The 18995-nt window shown below is 33.1% G+C and overlaps 1 protein-coding gene across 4 annotated transcripts; it reads left to right on the top strand.

Annotated features, from left to right (window-relative positions):
- Positions 1-462: 462 nt before the first annotated feature.
- Positions 463-18880, top strand: LOC134271635 (uncharacterized). Of its 4 annotated transcripts, none has more exons than XM_062753847.1 (16): positions 463-573; positions 758-778; positions 1799-1960; positions 3266-3364; positions 3764-3787; positions 6145-6315; positions 7226-7306; positions 9661-9793; positions 11252-11418; positions 13343-13414; positions 14255-14320; positions 14641-14750; positions 15415-15475; positions 16513-16745; positions 18017-18125; positions 18217-18880. In XM_062753847.1, the coding sequence occupies exons 1-16, from the start codon at positions 490-492 to the stop codon at positions 18277-18279; spliced, it is 1656 nt and encodes a 551-aa protein (XP_062609831.1). In that variant the 5' UTR covers positions 463-489; the 3' UTR covers positions 18280-18880. The 4 variants fall into 4 exon arrangements, with proteins under 4 accessions (XP_062609831.1, XP_062609830.1, XP_062609832.1 ...); XM_062753846.1 differs by having other exon boundaries at positions 7223-7306; XM_062753848.1 differs by lacking the exon at positions 758-778 and having other exon boundaries at positions 7223-7306.
- The last annotated feature ends 115 nt before the right edge of the window (positions 18881-18995 follow it).

Genomic DNA, 18995 nt, shown 5'->3' with positions numbered 1-18995 from the left:
ATAATCGGGCAAGATAAGCAAATATATGTTTTATTTTTATGACTTTTTCGTTTTTAATGCTGGACAATATTTTTTTCTTTTTTTTTAAAATTTTTTACATAAATCAATCAGAGAGTAAATAAATAAATAAAAGTAAAATCCATAAATAAATGAATAAGAGTAAAATAAATAGATATATAAAATCAATTAATTAACTAAAATTATTAATTTATTAATTAATTAAAAAAAGATTTTTTTCAAAATGTTATAAGCTCTTCAATCACCTCACTAATCTGACACGCCATTCATATATTTTCACCAAAAATTCATATTTATATATATTTAAAAATTGTTGTACAACATCATTCAATATTTATTATAAATATCTAATGATCTGTGTCAATGTTATGATTTTGGTCCAACATGTGTTTTGTGTGCATTATCGTCGGGTTCGAAGTTTCATGCAAATCGGAACGAGGCGGCGGCAACCAAGACGACAACAAACGCAGGATGGCGGACGAGCCGTCTGTTAAAAAGCAAGTTAAGATCACAACCCCTGATATAGAGCGGGAAATTAGAGATGAGAGCTCTGATGTATGTCATACTTTTGTATTTCTTACGTCTGTTCAAAATGAAATTGTCGATAAATAAGTATATCTAAATAGATAGGGAATTTTGTACAGTTCGAATTTACTCAGTGGTTACACATTCTCTTTTCTTAAAATGTCATGGCATTTTATTTACACATTGCTTAAAGCTTTTTTGTTTTTTATGAAAGAGAAAAAAGAAGGGACGTAAGGTAATAAAAGAATAATTTTAACTATTTGTGTAGAGTTTTAAGTTGAATATTTTTTATAATATTTATTGGGCATTGATTTAGCATATCTAAGTTCTAACACAGGTGTGTAAGCATCAATTCTCGGATTGTTTTGAAAGTAGATATTAAAATGCTTAAAATATTTATGAGAAATTGTGTTTCTGTGGTTGCAACAAGTAAATATGTAACAGTACATGAGGATTAATTTGAACTTTTTTAAAACTCAAACAATTCATCCATAATAAAAATTAAATTAGCAAGGAACTTTATTTCAAAATGAATACTAGCAAAGACAAATGATGAAGCATTTGTTTTTTATCAACAAGAATAAAGATAAACAAGTAAAAAATATTCCAAAGTTGGAATCATATGAGTTTATGAATGCTTGCTGAATAAATCGTAAAGCATTTTTGATAGTTCAGTAACCACAAAGGACCCAACTTTGATCCTGAGAATTTTTTTTTTAAACTAGGATTCAAAGATTTCCATAAGACTGCTCTCTCTCTCTGACTTTTGACTAACTTAAAGAATTATCAATAATTTTCTATTTCATTTATTTCTTATGCATAGCTCAAATAATATCTAGACATAATATCTCAACTACAAACTACACTTCTTGTACAAAACTTTCTGCTTTCAGAAGGTAGTTTCCTTTTGCAATTGGTTTCGTCATACTACAAACAAAGCTGTAAAAGTTGTTGATTTATGAATATTTTTATTTCTTTGGCATTTAACCAAAGTGCCTTTTGTGCAGTTTATTTGCATTCAATATATTGACTTGTTCAACAGACTTTTTTTTTTCCAATGTTTTTTTTGAATGTATCATTACTAAATATAATCAAATTTTGTCAATATATATATATATACTTATTGATTTATTTGTACATTGTAAATGAAATACATAAATTTACAAGAATAATTCCTTATAAAAATAAGTTGTGAATCTTTTTGTAATTTAGAGTGTAAAATATTATAATGAGAAAATGCATTTCAATTGGACAGGATGAGATATTAAAAGATGATCGAGGCTCAGAAATTCCCACCACTTCCCAGTCTCAGAGAGTGGACATATCTCGTATTCAGAGCGCGTACTCGGACCGATGTCACTCCCGGTCAAACTTCCCCCTCGTCCTAGATGAGTACGGAGAGGAACAAGATCCCAGGGTCAGTTTATACTGTTAATGCATAGCTAAAGATTTGTATATCTCTGGGATATATATAAATGCAAGGACAACACTTGTACGTATTTTGATTTTTTATTTCCCATTCTTGCAGCATTATAGATATGATATATGTAAATACTGATAGCTTAGAGAATTGTTAAAACACTTAGGACTCCACTCAATAGCTAATGCTTTGTTGAGGAATAGATGTTATTTATAAATGGGTGTGAGGGCCATATATTTTGTAAATTTGAGGTGATTGTTACAGGCCTTTCAATATCTGCTGTTACATGGTACTTTAACTGGCTTAGGTCATCATTGTACCAGCTTAAATATTTGATGGGGGAAAAAAATGATAATATATTTACTTAAAATTTCCAAATTTTTGAAAACCCTGCTATTTGTATCTTCATCAGAACCTGACCTGTTCTTTCAGCATGTAGTTTATTACATTATTTTTACAGTACATGTATTAATTGTTTGAAAATAGTTTTCATTATTTTTGTGCTGAATAATCAAGGACAATGTTAATAGTCATTTTTAGTTAGATTGATTGTCGTAACAGGTAAGAGACCTGATGAGGATATAGGTAATCTAATTAATACACAATTCAAAGGGCTAGGTATAAACATACAGCCCCCAAACCTAATCTGGGTGAAATACCTACACTGTATTAACCACACAGGCTTAGCAATTCCTCGGTAGATTTTGATCAATAGAAATGCAGTGAGAGGATTAAGAAGTTAATCCCAAATTTGTTGGCACAGTTGCCCTTAATGCAAAGATTGCCAAGTACATTTTTTCTTTAACTGAATCAGTACATATAGTACTTAACAGTTTACAATAGTGATGTCTAAAAATAGTAGTTTAAAAGATATAACATTCCCCCACTATTATTATCTAGTTTTTTTTTAAAACAGAATTTTAGTTAATTAAGTTCTTAACTAAATGAGAACATTATTTACATAAATGAATATTATTTGTTAAAATATGCATGAAATATGCATTATCTTACATGGTTACATTACACTGTAATACACAAGTTCAATTCATAAAATATAAATGCAGAATTTTTAAGCTGAAAATTAAATAAGAGTGTCAGAAATATTTAATCTCCCTAGCATTTCCATGTATTTCATGCTGTCATTGAAGCCTCTGAACGTCAGTGTTTTGCAACTTGAAATAATTTGTATTGAAATATTGCCTTTTCCTTAGTTATTTGTAAATGATGTACTCTTTGAAATAATTGCTTGTAAGTTTTGACCCTTGGTTCTGATTGTCAGAGAATCCATTATTTTTTTGACAGGATAAAGAAAACAAGAAGAAGAAGAGTTCAAAGAAAGTCTCCAAATCTGATTCCCATGACGACGAGGTGCAGGAGAAGAGGCGGAAAAAACAGGAGGAGGTAACTCTAATCAGTCCTCTGAAAAAGCAATATCTGTTTTACTAATAAAAAATAAAAACAAAATGACCAAACAAAAAATTTGGTTTTACATTGTATAAAAAATTAATTAGTGCAAAGGTTATGGAAATTTAATAGTTCTTAACCTTAGTGTATTTCATTTAATTAGGTAAAAGGAATTTAATAGGTCAGGTGTAATTTTATGGGGCTAACATTTGCAGCAATTACAAGTGAGGTTGTGCAAGCTAGTAATTAGCTAATGAAATGAAACTAATTTAAAATGAATAGTTTTCTAATAGAGGGAGAAAGTTGTCAGTTTTATACCTGAGGGAGTCTTTAATAATCTTGCGTTGACAGTATTAATTGTACATGTTCTAATGATCACTGAATTTTGTCACCTAGCTGGACTCTCGCACTGCCCATGAGGTAATTAACGGACTGTGGTGAATTTTGTTGTAAAGTTAAGCAGAGTTTGGGACATTTAAAAGCAGATCTTGTGTGTTTTAAGAAAACAAACTCCATTGTTCTTTCAGCTGTGCACCTCTTCTGTACAGGATTTAGATTCACAAGATTAAAATAATGTTAAAAAAACTTCTTAATGATACATTTGGCATTTAAATCTGTGTACCTAAGAATATAGAAGAATTAACAAACTTTTTGAAGTATTCAGTAATCTGCCTTAAATTTTGGATCAATCCAATCTGCTTAACTTGTAAAGATGATTGAAATAAGAGCATGCCAAAGATTCAATTAATCTGAACAAACTCATGTTTAACACTGATGTCGTGTTTATAAGAGCATGTGCAAAACAAAGATGAAGTTAATTTGAACAAAGTCATATTTAACACTGATGTTGTGCATGTTTGTGTATATAAGAAATAAATGTGTCATGATATCTGCAGTCTGATTATGACGTCTTCAGTTTTTAAGTGTCAATATTTTTCTGACAACCATTGATATTAAATATGCTCATGTATGTGTGCAAGTACCCTGCATTTATGTACATGCAGGAGATATCATATACAGTAACTAACGGTAATAATAATTGATTAGTTCTATTTAGAATTGCACTAATTGTAGAATAATATAGAGTATTAACTTGCATTTCACTAAATCATGATTACACACTTCAAATTTTCTTGTACCATTCATTCAGATGTTCTTTATTTTGTCTGTGAATTTTTCAGAGTTATAAGATTTACAAGGTGACAAACTGCACTAAATTAGAGCATGCTCTCTCTTCTTTAGAAAAAATAATTCCCAGCACGAAATAGAGAGATGACTAGAAAATCCCCCAGAATTCTCCAGACAGGAACAGAAAATAGAACTAGTACTTAGAAATGATACACTCAGAGAATATATAAGCTTTCACTTACTTAAAATATGTCTACAATATTCTCACCAAACTTCAAACTATTACCATTTTTACCAAAGGTTACTTAGTTGTTAGTATAAATGGAATATAGATTAGATTGAGTAATATATTGTAAACCTGCATTTTTTTTTTATTATACATGTGAATTAATGGTAACTTTTTGTGTCTATTATATAAGAGTACAGGCTTGTAGCTGTAACAGTTATAAATTAAAGAATTTCGATTACTGAACATGAATTAAGCGAAATCTCAAGTTTAATTCACCACAAAGGAACATTTGTTTACAGTGATCATGAAATCTATTCACCACATACATACATTCAATGTACACAAATCCAAATATATGTACCTAGGGAATGCGACTTAGTGAAGCATGTTCTTAAAATCAGTTTGCCATTTTTAGCCGGGCTTATTGCTCAAAGAGCAATTGCCAGCTTATGTGATCCTGTTCAAGGCAGGATGTTAACCCAATAGTCGCCATTTTAAAGTTACGTGCAAAAATATAGTTCCTACTCTCAACCGCTTTTGAGATAATACAAACGCTAAATAAAGCAACAAAAATAAAACGAAGTTTTATCTATATAAAATAAACATTTGTAGTAATGACTTTGAAAACTTCATAAGTTCATTAGCGTAAGGATTTTTATAATCAGTGTTACCGTAGTTCTCTACACATACGAGGTAAAGCAGGAGAGGGAATCAGACTGGCCTGTTTGTTTACATTCAGCTGCGGTACCAGATTAATTCTGATTCTGACAAAATCGGATCGTGGTAATAGGATTGAAAAGCTCACTGTCAGTGTCTTATCATTTATATTGATAGTTTTAAAATAATTTTTTCATCAGAATATAAACATGATTCATGTAAGAAATCCATTCTACTCTCTAAATGAGCCCGGCTCTCTGTACTTCTGAGTACTTTGATTTGGATATTAACCTGAGTTTGATACATGTAATTACATTACAAGTAAAATTAAATATTAAAAGTTAGCAAACAATATTTTTAATTGGTCATAACTTTTAATCATAGTAAAGTTTATTATGTGTACTTGATCTAAGGTCATTTGATCAGCATTTTATGATTTACAACATGTATGTGAAACACTATCATACTTGTGATAAGGATTGTTTGTTTCAAGTTTTTGCTGTGAATCATGTTTTTGCTTTTGTGATGTAAAAGTTGGTGATATGCCTCTCACTGGCTTAATGGGATGGAGTGCTATAGAAATGCCAATGTGTTGTGATGAAAAATCAGTTTTTGTCATTATGTCATCATAAATTTTAATCTTACATTTGATTTTTTGCATACTTGCTTCATCTTGTAACTTATTAATTTCCTGTTATCAGTTGAAGTATGGATGTGAATTGTGTTGAATTCTGATAACAGCAGTCTTTATTCTGACACACAGAGATACATACAAGTAATGGACGACCTGAATAATCGGCCAGTGGAGGACCGCTTCTACTCCAAAAAAGTGGCAGCCATCGCGACGTCGGTCACCAAGTTCCAGGACAGGAACACTAACTCTCCAGTCAAATCCCCGAGAGTCGAAATCATGGAGGTCGCCAAGGCAAACAAGGTCAGTCTCACTTCTTCATCTTGTTACTTTAAACATCAACAAAGTCTGGGTTGATGCATAGTCAACCATGCTTAGAAAGCAAATGATATAAATAACAGAGAATGCATTCATATGAAGTCATCCTTGTAACCATTCTTATCACATAAACTTTTTTATGAGTAAAATGTTACATTTTCAGAAGAAGAAGAGTGTAAGTAATAGTTAAAATCCAGAATCAGTAACTGTAGTATAGTTAGGTTCATGTACTATGTATGGTTATCAGGAATAAACGTAGACTAGCTACTATAAGTATCTAACTAAGCTACACTGTAGCTGACTCTTAACATTACAAATCACACTGTAGTTAGTTCATTATCACTAGAAACATAATATTAGACTTGCCCGTAGGATTTCCGAAAAGTGGGGTTATATTCTCCTTATGAAAAGTCGAAAGAAGTCTAGGAAATTAATTTTAAATGTACATCTTCACCTGAGTTCAGCTCACATTTTGTTCCAAAAATTACTTTTTAAAACGAAATTTATATCCAAACTTTAACATTTAGTAGCTAGGCGAGCTGTTCAATAGAGCTAGATGTCTACCATATAATATGTACTAGGTTATCCACTATGATCTTGTATGCAGCCCACATTTCGTGGTAGCTCTATCATATAGTCTATGCAGTTTTATCAGAACTTAGACTGGGGAGAATTGCTAAGATTTTGGGAAGGACACATTACTACAATGACAGAGAAAGACAATTCTTGTTTTCATGTGTTGATATGTTTTTTTTAGCAGAAGGATCTTCTTTGCTAGCCAAGGGTTTCCGATCCGAAATCTACCCAGAGATGCAGAAGGATATACCATTTCACTTTATATAATTATAAACATACTTCAGTGATAATTTTGATATTTCTTCTTTTTATTTAGAAGGCCCATAAAAAGAAAGAGAGGCATGTTCTGACTACAAATAATGAACACCTGAAATACATCACAAAAACAGAAACAGCTAAGGTAAATAATGAACACCTGAAATACATCAGGCCAGAATTAAAAATATCTTTGTTTCCCCTAACCCGACCCTAGATTCTCAAGTTGGGTCGGTAGGTAGGTAAACAATTTTATTTTCTGACAGCAGCTTTGAAAATATATTCTAAAATTTAATGGAAAATTACATTTATAAATAAGAAAAGTACAAAAGAAAGTGATTTGTGAACAGATTGCTGAGTATCATACATATGCCGTTTAAAAGCAAAATTCATGATTAATTTATTCACAACTGTAATTTAGATGAACTTTTGAAATATCTCATGCCAGAGTACATTTATATAAATCGAATAAAAAAAGACAAGATTCTCAAATAGGCAAAGACTGGACATCGGAGTATATTTTTTCAAAACTTTAATCACCCTCCAGTGCTTATAGATAGTCATTGTACTTTTCTGACGGCCATTAGATTTGCAGTGGTTCTAGAGCATATTGCTTTGGAGTTAGGACGTAAGTGTCTAATTTAAGTCGCAGGTTTAAATACCAATGAAGAACGTTGAAAACGGTCCTTCAAAAGGGACTATAAAAACTTTTGGCCAGTGTCGCAGAAGATGTCTCAAAAGAGATCCCACTGCTTAATGCGTAGTACGTCTAAATTTGGAGCAATGGGGAAATGTTCAAATGTTGTCCCAACAAAAGGATTAAAAGCAAAGAATCGAAACAACCAATCTTCAAGGGCCTAATTAAAGAAAATGACACTGGACGTCTCAGGAAGCTGAATCATGATTTCAAAACTATTTGGAAAGAGTATTTAAACAATATTTAAATGAACCAAACGGAATCTACAAATGATAAAAATGCTATATAAAACTAGGGGTACTGTGAGCAATGAGCTCACTAAATGATACCCCCCGCCTCCCATATGAATATAATGGCAGTGTTCATAATTTGCGCTGGAAAATTCAAAATATATGTCAGATCAAAAAGTAAAATAGGAGGTGCACAATGGCAATATGTAATTGAGAATCTGTGACAGTTTCATTAAATTTCCTTCAGTGGTATGAGAGGAGTTGCGGATAAGAGATGGGTACCCCAAAGCATAACAGACGGACGGACGGACATACCGATTACTATATACCCTCCCACTTTTCAAGTGGGGGGTATAACAATGTCATAGTCACGAAGTTTAACCCGTAAATGAAGGCATGAAAAAATACAACTGAATTATATTTATGAATATGATGACATATTTACAACAACTCCTATGGTTCCATAATGGCATATAGTAAACATAGGAACATAGATGAATTGGTTATTATTAGATCAAAACTCAAATTAAACTAGAGGTACTGTGAGCAATGAACTCACTAAATGATACCCCCGCCTCCCATATGAATATAATGGCAGTGTCCATGTTTTGCTCTAGAAAATCAAAAATATATGTCAGATCAAAAAGTAAAATAGGAGGTGCACAATGGCCATATGTAATTAAGAATCTGTGAAAGTTTCATTAAATTTCCTTTAGTGGTGTGAGAGAAGTTGCGGATAAGAGATGGGTACCCCAAAGCGTAACAGGTGGACGGATGGAAATACCGATTACTTTATACCCTCCCACTTTTCAAGCGGGGGGTATAATAAAATGCAGTGAAATTGAATGATGTGTTCACTAGGTGGGCCCCTCATTTGCTCATGAGGTTGGGCTTTCCATGTACCTGAAATTCAACAGACAGATTTGTTTGTTCCTTGTTTATCGTCCCTATCTTTCGAAAATTTATTCACTCACATGGAGACGCCAAGACACCTAATTAGTCATGGTAAATTTTATTATCAAATTGTTTCAAGAGTGAAGAATTCTAGTTAGCTAAAGGCATAAGATTGAGACATCGCCATTGTTTTATGAAGAACTACTTCTCTGTAATCACATCTGGGCGCTATTTTGTTTCCATCAAATGCTTGAAAATCACAGTAGAACAGTGTCGGCCATTCTGAAAAATACTGATTTTGGTGAAATTGTATTTTACAAAACTTGGTTGACAATAAAAAAAATTTTGAATCATGTTATTTAAAAAATCTTCTCAGTCGGCACGTTTTAGTTGGGTCGGTCGCGTTAGGGGAAACAAAGGTATTTTTTATTTTGGCCTCACAAAAACAGAAACAGCTAAGGTAAATGATGAACACCTGAAATACATCACAAAAACTGAAACAGCTAAGGTAAATAATGAACACCTGAAATACATCACAAAAACAGAAACAGCTAGGGTAACTTTACAACATGTCTCACGAAATGACAGAGGTAGATTTATTATGGTACAGAAAATGCAGAAATGTAATATTTTATTTGGTAGGTACTTCTAATTTAGCTACAATTCTTATAATTATAGATAGTTGAGATACAGGACAGACTGATTAAGGAGGGAAAGTTAAAGACTCAAGCCGACATTGATAAGTTCCGAGAAGATGCCAAGGACCCGGTTCTTCTGAACTCCTACACAGCAAAGACCTCAGTCAAGCCAGGTCAGAAATAGTCATCTGTATTTATCATCAAGCCAGGTCAGAAATAGTCATCTGTAGTTATCATCAAGCCAGGTCAGAAATAGTCATCTGTAGTTATCATCAAGCCAGGTCAGAAATAGTCATCTGTAGTTATCATCAAGCCAGGTCAGAAATAGTCATCTGTAGTTATCATCAAGCCAGGTCAGAAATAGTCATCTGTAATTATCATCAAGCCAGGTCAGAAATAGTCATCTGTATTTATCATCAAGCCAGGTCAGACTCAATAGTCATCTGTAGTTATCATCAAGCCAGGTCAGAAATAGTCATCTGTAATTATCATCAAGCCAGGTCAGAAATAGTCATCTGTAGTTATCATCAAGCCAGGTCAGAAATAGTCATCTGTATTTATCATCAAGCCAGGTCAGAAATAGTCATCTGTATTTATCATCAAGCCAGGTCAGAAATAGTCATCTGTAGTTATCATCAAGCCAGGTCAGAAATAGTCATCTGTAATTATCATCAAGCCAGGTCAGAAATAGTCATCTGTAATTATCATCAAGCCAGGTCAGAAATAGTCATCTGTAGTTATCATCAAGCCAGGTCAGAAATAGTCATCTGTAATTATCATCAAGCCAGGTCAGAAATAGTCATCTGTATTTATCATCAAGCCAGGTCAGAAATAGTCATCTGTAATTATCATCAAGCCAGGTCAGAAATAGTCATCTGTATTTATCATCAAGCCAGGTCAGAAATAGTCATCTGTAGTTATCATCAAGCCAGGTCAGACTCAATAGTCATCTGTATTTATCATCAAGCCAGGTCAGAAATAGTCATCTGTAGTTATCATCAAGCCAGGTCAGAAATAGTCATCTGTATTTATCATCAAGCCAGGTCAGAAATAGTCATCTGTATTTATCATCAAGCCAGGTCAGAAATAGTCATCTGTAATTATCATCAAGCCAGGTCAGAAATAGTCATCTGTAATTATCATCAAGCCAGGTCAGAAATAGTCATCTGTATTTATCATCAAGCCAGGTCAGAAATAGTCATCTGTATTTATCATCAAGCCAGGTCAGAAATAGTCATCTGTATTTATCATCAAGCCAGGTCAGAAATAGTCATCTGTATTTATCATCAAGCCAGGTCAGAAATAGTCATCTGTATTTATCATCAAGCCAGGTCAGACTCAATAGTCATCTGTAATTATCATCAAGCCAGGTCAGAAATAGTCATCTGTAGTTATCATCAAGCCAGGTCAGAAATAGTCATCTGTATTTATCATCAAGCCAGGTCAGAAATAGTCATCTGTATTATCATCATTCATCATTTATTTGGTATCATGTCATCATTTCTAAAATACACATAATTAAACAAAATTCTGTTTTATAAAAGCGTATGAGAAATATGTCTCTAGTTATGTAGTTGGAATTTAGAAATTGAAAATATGTCCTTGTATAATTGTATCTTTTAACTTTGTAGATGTCAGTTCCACAAGTGTGAGTAACCTAAGACCAGAGAAGTCACACCCCCATGCCTCTCTGGCAGAGTTACCTCCCCGATCTCTGAGTTATATCTCCGAGCGGTCGTCTAGACCTGACACACGACAGGACTGGGCCGTCACTCAACAATTCAAACATAAACACGAGGTAGGCACAACAGTTCAAACATAAACATGAGGTAAGCAAAGTTATTTAATAGCATAAAATCCCTATAAACCACCCCTGCCCCTATATATAAGCGCCCCCTAAACCTTTTTCAATTGACAGGAAATAAGGGCCCCATGTAAAGTGATTAAAATCATCTAGAAGCGTATCAAAGTCTGCTATAATTTGAAGAAAGTGAAAATGTAACTTGGTTATTGGGAAACTCATACGTAAAGTATTCCTGAAAGTGAAAGATTTTAGGGGTTCTATGAATTTATTTTTTTTTTTTTTAAAAAAGATTTCTTGAAGTTAAATATGACATTAAATATCATAAAGAGAATATCAAAATAACCGCCCCCTTTTCACAATTTTCTAAGTGCCGTGGGCGGTTAAAAGGGATTACATGTATACGGTACTCCATAGTACCCTTTGTTTTGAAGGAATTTTATAAAATCCCAAAAAGCCTGAATTTCATAAAACAAATGACTATGGGAGATAATAAATTGATAAATACTGAACAATTACTCCCCCGCCCTCTTACAATCAAGACGGCCATTTCCTTTCCTTGACAACCATCCTACATTGTATATCCCCCTGTCCAGAGCCCTGTACAACAGAGAGAACGTTCGCAAGTGCTCTCCTAAATTCCTTATACCTCCAACAGAAATGTATAGAACGCTTACTCTCTTGAACAGGCCTCAGTTTTACATATCTTCAAATTATTTGTTTATTTGTACACATGGATTTCTAGGAAGGAGTTCATTCAGTAATCTGTATTACTCTCTGTTTTACAGCAGGGTTATTTATCCCATGTTTCCCAGTATGATGTCCCAGTGATTCCTTATATACTGACACGCAAAAGAAACGCAACAAGCAGTACTCAACAAATATTTGAATTTTTTATCTAATGATTTCCAAAAAAGGATACAGTAAGGCTAAAAACACTTTTCCTAACATGAGAGATTTGATAAAAATGTTAAATGTTTATCTTACTAAGTAACATATGCCTGTTAAAACACCCCCCTCCCAGCCATTGAATTACAACGTGCAAGACTGCTCTAAACAACAATTGCAGCTTAATTTCTACGATACAATAGGCTAATCAATATTGAGATTTGAGCGAAAGAATTATTCTTTGACATTTTTAAATGCCCGTTTTTCAGATAATTAGTTCGAATTTTCTCTAACTTACCACATTGTAGTAACCCTTTGATTTCCGGTCCAAGGACTATCATTTACAATACAAATTTAATGCAGTGTTTTTTGCATCTTCTCCATCACGTTTTCTTTGGGATTTTCATTGGAAATGCGTACTTAAGCCATTTTCGAGAAGCCATAGCATCGTTACGGGAAACAAAATGAGATTTTATTTATTGAAATATTGCTGCATTACTTAAGATGAACGGTAAAAACTCTTAAAACTCCATGATATTGCCAAATGTTTTGATAAACATCCAATTTTTTGATTTCTGTAAAGCAGACTCAAACTTTTTTATGGTAAATTTTTAAATTACCCATATTTACCAAAAAAGATATCCATAATTTTAAGATACAAAATTCTTGACTTTACATAATTATTTCCCCCTAAAGTAGGGTGTTGCGTTTCTTTTGCGTGTCAGTATATTTCCATTTCATTGTGAAATGAAATTGTAGATTAAGACTTTAAAAATGTAGACATAGATTTAAATTACATGAGGACTCCCATCCCAATTTCAGTAGTCCTCGGCCACTGATGTCAAACGCAAAGGCAGCTGCACGAGATTTACATGCATATTTGGCCTCCTTAGTGTCAGACACAGAGATGCATTTTAATTACCTGCCTGATTTGCATTCCATGGTCAACTCCGCTAACTTTCAAAGAGTTGTCACAGAGAAAAAAAATAGAAATGGAAATATTCAGTAATCAGTGTCACTCTCTGTTTTACAGCAGGGTAAGAGCATGACTCCCCATCAGATTGCCAGACAGGCGGCCCAGGATCTAGAGAAGAGGTTCCCAAAGGTAAGATAATACACAGTCAACAGACAGATTTATAGGTTAAATAATGTACAACAAAATCAATTCAAATAAAGACTGAAAAAAGAAAATGGATTTATCAAGAATTAAATTCTCTTCCATTAAATTTTGATGAATACTTTTTATGGTTTTTTTTTTTTCTTCTATAGACTAGAACTTTTTTTTGAATGTTCAATCAATAAAAGCATAAAATTTTGTTAAACCTCATTAGCAGCAACAATTGGCCCAAAATGACACTGTTTATGTCATTCTAACATTTGTTTTTTAAAGAAAACAGGTGATGGCTAAAAATGCTTGTGACCTAACAAATACATTATATGTATAATTAATATAAAAATGCTTGTGACCTAACAATGGTACATGTATAATTAATATCTAGTATATGATTAACTTTATATATGCATGTATACAAGAATGTAGCAGTGCACTCATTCCAACAATAAACTTACAGGAAATAATAGTATTTAACTCTGCATGGTACATTAAAAGTATACCACCAGGGAGTACTGGACTGACACATTTCTAACGATAGATGTGAGATACATATTAAGAAAAGAAAAGAAAATTGAGTGGCAAAATGCATTGAAAAGGGGGACAACTCTTGATTAAAATTGAAATTTGACTGTCAAACTGAAAAAAAAAACTTAAAGGTCCATAGGAAACGAGGTGGGTCTGCTTTCAAGAATTTCCGACAAAAAATTCAATTTCAAATATGTCTACATAAGTTAAGGATATTTCAAAATGTATGTGCATTGCTTTCAGTTTCTGGACTTATGAAATAAGTAGTAAAAAGATTTAATCTTGTGTTTCTTTGTTAATTTATAGACACAAATGCCGCCAATGAAGAGCTTTACCATAGATCTTGGGGAGAAACCGCCCGATCCAGAGGAGGTAACTAATACATGTATCTGTTTACTGTAATGTTTATTATGACAGCAGACTAAAGGTTGGCTACATACATCGTTTAGTTTATGAACATGTCAAAACGATAATTTCTGTGCTCATCATGCTTACCATGATAATCAAAGTCTACCATACCAAAATAAATAGGAGAGTGTCTAATGTCTTTAGTAATGGCAGTATCTGTATATGTCAACAAAGAAAGAACAAAAATAACACTTTCATTTCAACAAATATTTTTATCACTTGCTGGTTGAGTCTATTTTTATTTTTCTATAAGTATAATTAATTTTTTCTCCTTTAATTAACAGTTGCAGAGAGAGATTGATTTGAAGGTCAGAATCAAACAAAGGAAGAAGTTTCTTAGGAAACTGAACAGAATGTATCAGTTGTCAATGGCCCACAATGCAGCAACCAACAGGTACATATTACAGCCTGACAATACACACATATAGTAGTTATATATATGAACAGAATGTATCAGTTGTCAATGGCCCACAATGCAGCAACCAACAGGTATTTTATATATTGCACCCGATAGATAACAAAATTCATATGACACATTAATTTTATAAGACATAAAAATTATATGAATTTTTATGCCACCTTCAAAGAAGGGAAGGCATATTGCTTTGCTGCTGTCTGTCAGGTCCACCATCAGTTTCCGTTCATTTTCTTCACAGAGGTTGCACATATTGAAATGAAATTTGGTATACAGATTTATGATAAAGATTATCTAGGTCAAATTCTGTTTTGGGTACAATTGTCCCATTTTGGACAGTTATATCCCTTGGACTAGAAAAATTCCAATTATTTGGGGGAGGGGGCATAGGTGTTTTACAAACATCTCTTGTTAATATTGTTTTATAGAATTGTTTATTAAACAAAGATATTTGAAAATGAATTTTCATGAATAAAAAAAAAAGATTGACGTACTTGTTGAACCAAAGGGAATGTGTGAAAAAAACTATTTCACAAATTAGCACCCTTTCCAATGTTTTGGAGCCTTACTTTAATGTTTTCCAAAATTCATGACATAGATAATACGATATGAATGAATCACTCTCCTCTTACTATCTCTGTAGGATACTGGAGAAACATGGTGAAATCAACCAAATCCTGGAGGGGAACAGTCTACGAGATGTGGTAGGTCATCATAATATACATTCTGTAACATTCAATTCTGACAAGTCTTATTTCCTGTTATCTATAATGACATGTTTAAGGTTTTGTCCTGTTATCTATAATGACATGTTTAAGGTTTTGTCCCTATAGGTAGATGAAGAGTATGTTGCGTTGATGACTGGGAGTTACCTCCCCTTGGTATTGGGAATGTTATTTATAGTAGATTGTGTGAATTCCTAACTGTGTAAAGATGGCTTTTTAAGAACTCATTTTAATTTTTAGATATGTTACTTAAAAATCTAGCTGTTTTGATGATCTTTAAGATCCAGCTCTTTTTGATAAGGCTTCTTATTATTTAATATATAACAACTGAAAAAAAACTGTTTGCTTTATGACTAATAAATATACAAAATATTTTAATTTCATGGTTGAAATATGTGAACATGCATGAAATATATTAGTGCACTAATTGTTTAACTCCAAAAACCTTAAAATCAAATTACTATATCCTATAGATGCATGAATTCATTATTTTTCAGTGTCAATAGGGAATACATGTACAATTAGTCTCTCTGCTTTCTGTAGTTTTTTTTATTTATTTTTTGTTTGATTTCAGCGAGCACTGTACTGCGGAATCAAAAACTTTGTAGGTGTAAATCTGTGTTGTGCACACTGAAGGATAGTTTGTTTTAAACCTCAGCAGACTTGCTAAATTCACAATGTGAATGAACTTTCTGCACAATTGCAAAACTCATTTCACTGTATTGTGTGCAATTGATGTCACCTCTTACTATATGCAAGGAGAGTGTGAACTTTATAATCTTCTAAAATATACTTTATTTTTGCCTTTGTGTTGATAAAAAAAAACACCTCCCAGTCTTATGATTAAACTAGTTTTCTGATAGTGTTATTGTGTACTGGATATTGAAACACTTTTTAAAGATGATACTTAAAATATTTTTTGTACTGGTATATCTGTGTTCTGAATAATAACAGTGATAGAAATTTTGCTATACAGAGTTATGGTTCTTACACTAGATTTGATTATCTTTCACTAGGTGGCGACTCTACCAGCTCCAGAGGATGTTTACATCACTGAGGAGGACATCCGGGTTCCTGACCCTGTGGAAATATTTGGTCCACTCGTGGAGTCTGTGCCTGTCTCAAGGGCCAGTACTAGAACCAACCTAGTATCCCAGAGGGGTAGCAGAGAAAATCTGGCATCTCAGAAGGGAAGCAGAGAGAATCTGTACAGCCGAGGGTCATCTAAAGCCTCCTCTAAAATTGTCAGGTGGGTCCCCTAAAGCCTCCGCTAAAATTATCAGGTGGGTCTCTAAAGTGTCCTCTAAAATTGTCATAGGGTCACCTAAAGCCCCCACTAAAATTGTCAGGTTTGTCATCTAAAGCTTCCTCCAAAATTGTCAGATGGGTCGTCTAAAGCGTCCTCTAAAATTGTCAGGTGGGTCATCTAAAGCCTCCTCCAAAATTGTCGGATGGGTCGTCTAAAGCCGCCGCTAAATTGTCAGGTCAGTCTCTCTGACTTTAGAAATCAGTGTGTGCAGTTGCAATAAAAATGACCAGGGAATGCAAGACAAGGGACGCAATTTTATATCCAAAGAGCAATTTAAAATCTACAAAAGTCCATAAGAATTTTAATTGTGTGACATTACTTTGAGATTTACAGGGATGAAACTCATAATTAATAGTTCATGTAGACTTTCCATCTACTCGCTATTTTTCATGCAATCTCCCCAGCTAGTAAAGTTGTTGTTTGTTCCTTTCTCCGATACCTCTGCCATACACTTGCTTAAAGATTTTTGACATAAAGTTGAAAGTATAATATTCCAAGGATTATTTCAAATATTGATAAATCTGTTTACCCCACCTCTGTTGATTTTATGGTGAAATCCTTGCTTACAATTGGTTGAAGACTGTCACGTGAAGGAAGTGGATTACTTATACCCAGTCCGTTGTAAATCTATACCCAGTCAATGTATTACATGTATGTAACTAAAACAATGTGATGTCATAATAGGCACAGTATAAGTGTGATGAAGTATATAGCAGCTAGAGAAAAACATTTATAAATCACAGATAATAAGTAATTGTTTCATTAGTGGGGTAAATTCATTACATAGTTTTTAGTGACAGGGTACGGGATGATACCTGGCTAGTAAATTTCATACATGACACCCACTCGCCAGGTATGAAATTTACTAACCAGGTATCATCCCGTATCCTGTCACTAAAAGACTGTTATAACATCTGTCTGAAAGGATATAAACATTAGCTCACGTCAGTATTAATTACAGTTAAACCTCCTTATCTAGAACTCAATGGGAGCAAGAAAAAACTTCAAGATGTCCAATAATTCAAAATTTCAAGGCTAAAATATTTAAATACTAAGTGCTTGGGACTTCCAGATCAGTTCAACATTTCCTTGGTACTCCAATGATGGAGGTGAATGTATGAGCCAAGGATAGATACTGTTTTTCAGGAAATCTTGATCTTTTATTTCCTTTACCAGTCCCTGTATGTACGTTTTAACCATTCTAATTTCAGGAGGCAGACTTTCAGCGTAGGAGATGTTAAGGAAGATAAAGTTTTGACCTTGCCCCCAGCTCCCCTACCCCTCACCATGGACGAAATCAGGTCCAAGGCCAAAGTCATTGTAAGCCATTATTCTCCTTATATAGAGAATCACAAATATATTATTTTTCTTTCTAAAATCTTGAATAATGCAAACGTCTTTCCTTTGACAGGAGGCCAAGTGTCTCAGTACAAACTGGGTAAACTACATGCGGTCTGGGAAGCCTACAGCATGAGCACTCAAACTCCTATACATCCTACACACACCTAAACTAACCATGTCATGCTTCAACTGAGAATTCCCATTCTGTATCCATATTTCGTGTTTGGAATGTGTTCACTTTCTTTTGGAGCACGACTTTTTGAGCCTAGTCAGAAATGGGTTTACACTTTCTTTAATTTTATCCAGAAGTACACTATACATCATGTGGTGCATTTGATTTCAGTTAAAATTAATCAGATTAATTATTAATAAATTATTAAAATTTACATTGGGAACATTTAATCATTTTCTTACAATCTTAAGTTTTTGATTTTATTGCATCATTTTACAACATGTTTTGAGAGACATTCAAGTACTTGTGTTTTTAAGATTCTATGTATTGTTTAAAAGTACCATCGTAAGTTCCACAAATATTTGAAAATTGCTTTCGCAACCCAAATTTTCGTGACTAATCTTTCGAGAAAATATTGTGTTGTTTATGGTACATATCTATGCTGTGCAGTTTTAATGTCTTATATTTGTTACATATTTTATAATACTTCTATTTTGTCACAGTTATGTTTGCTGTACATGTAATGTCAACTGTCTGGTATGTTTTGTGAAGTTCATAAATGGTTGTTGTAATGTTAAATGTGTGACAAATGTTTACATGTATGTTAATTGTTGAACTTTTTTTTTACCTTGTAAAAACTTTATAAAGAAGTTCTTATTTTAATAATTTATTGTGAA

This window comes from Saccostrea cucullata, unplaced genomic scaffold, assembly GCF_032062105.1.
Source record: "Saccostrea cucullata isolate Sc308-1 unplaced genomic scaffold, CSIRO_AGI_Scuc_v1 ctg2544, whole genome shotgun sequence".
In the NCBI taxonomy this organism is placed as follows: Eukaryota; Metazoa; Mollusca; class Bivalvia; order Ostreida; family Ostreidae; genus Saccostrea; species Saccostrea cuccullata.
This window is presented reverse-complemented; position numbering and strand designations above follow the sequence as displayed.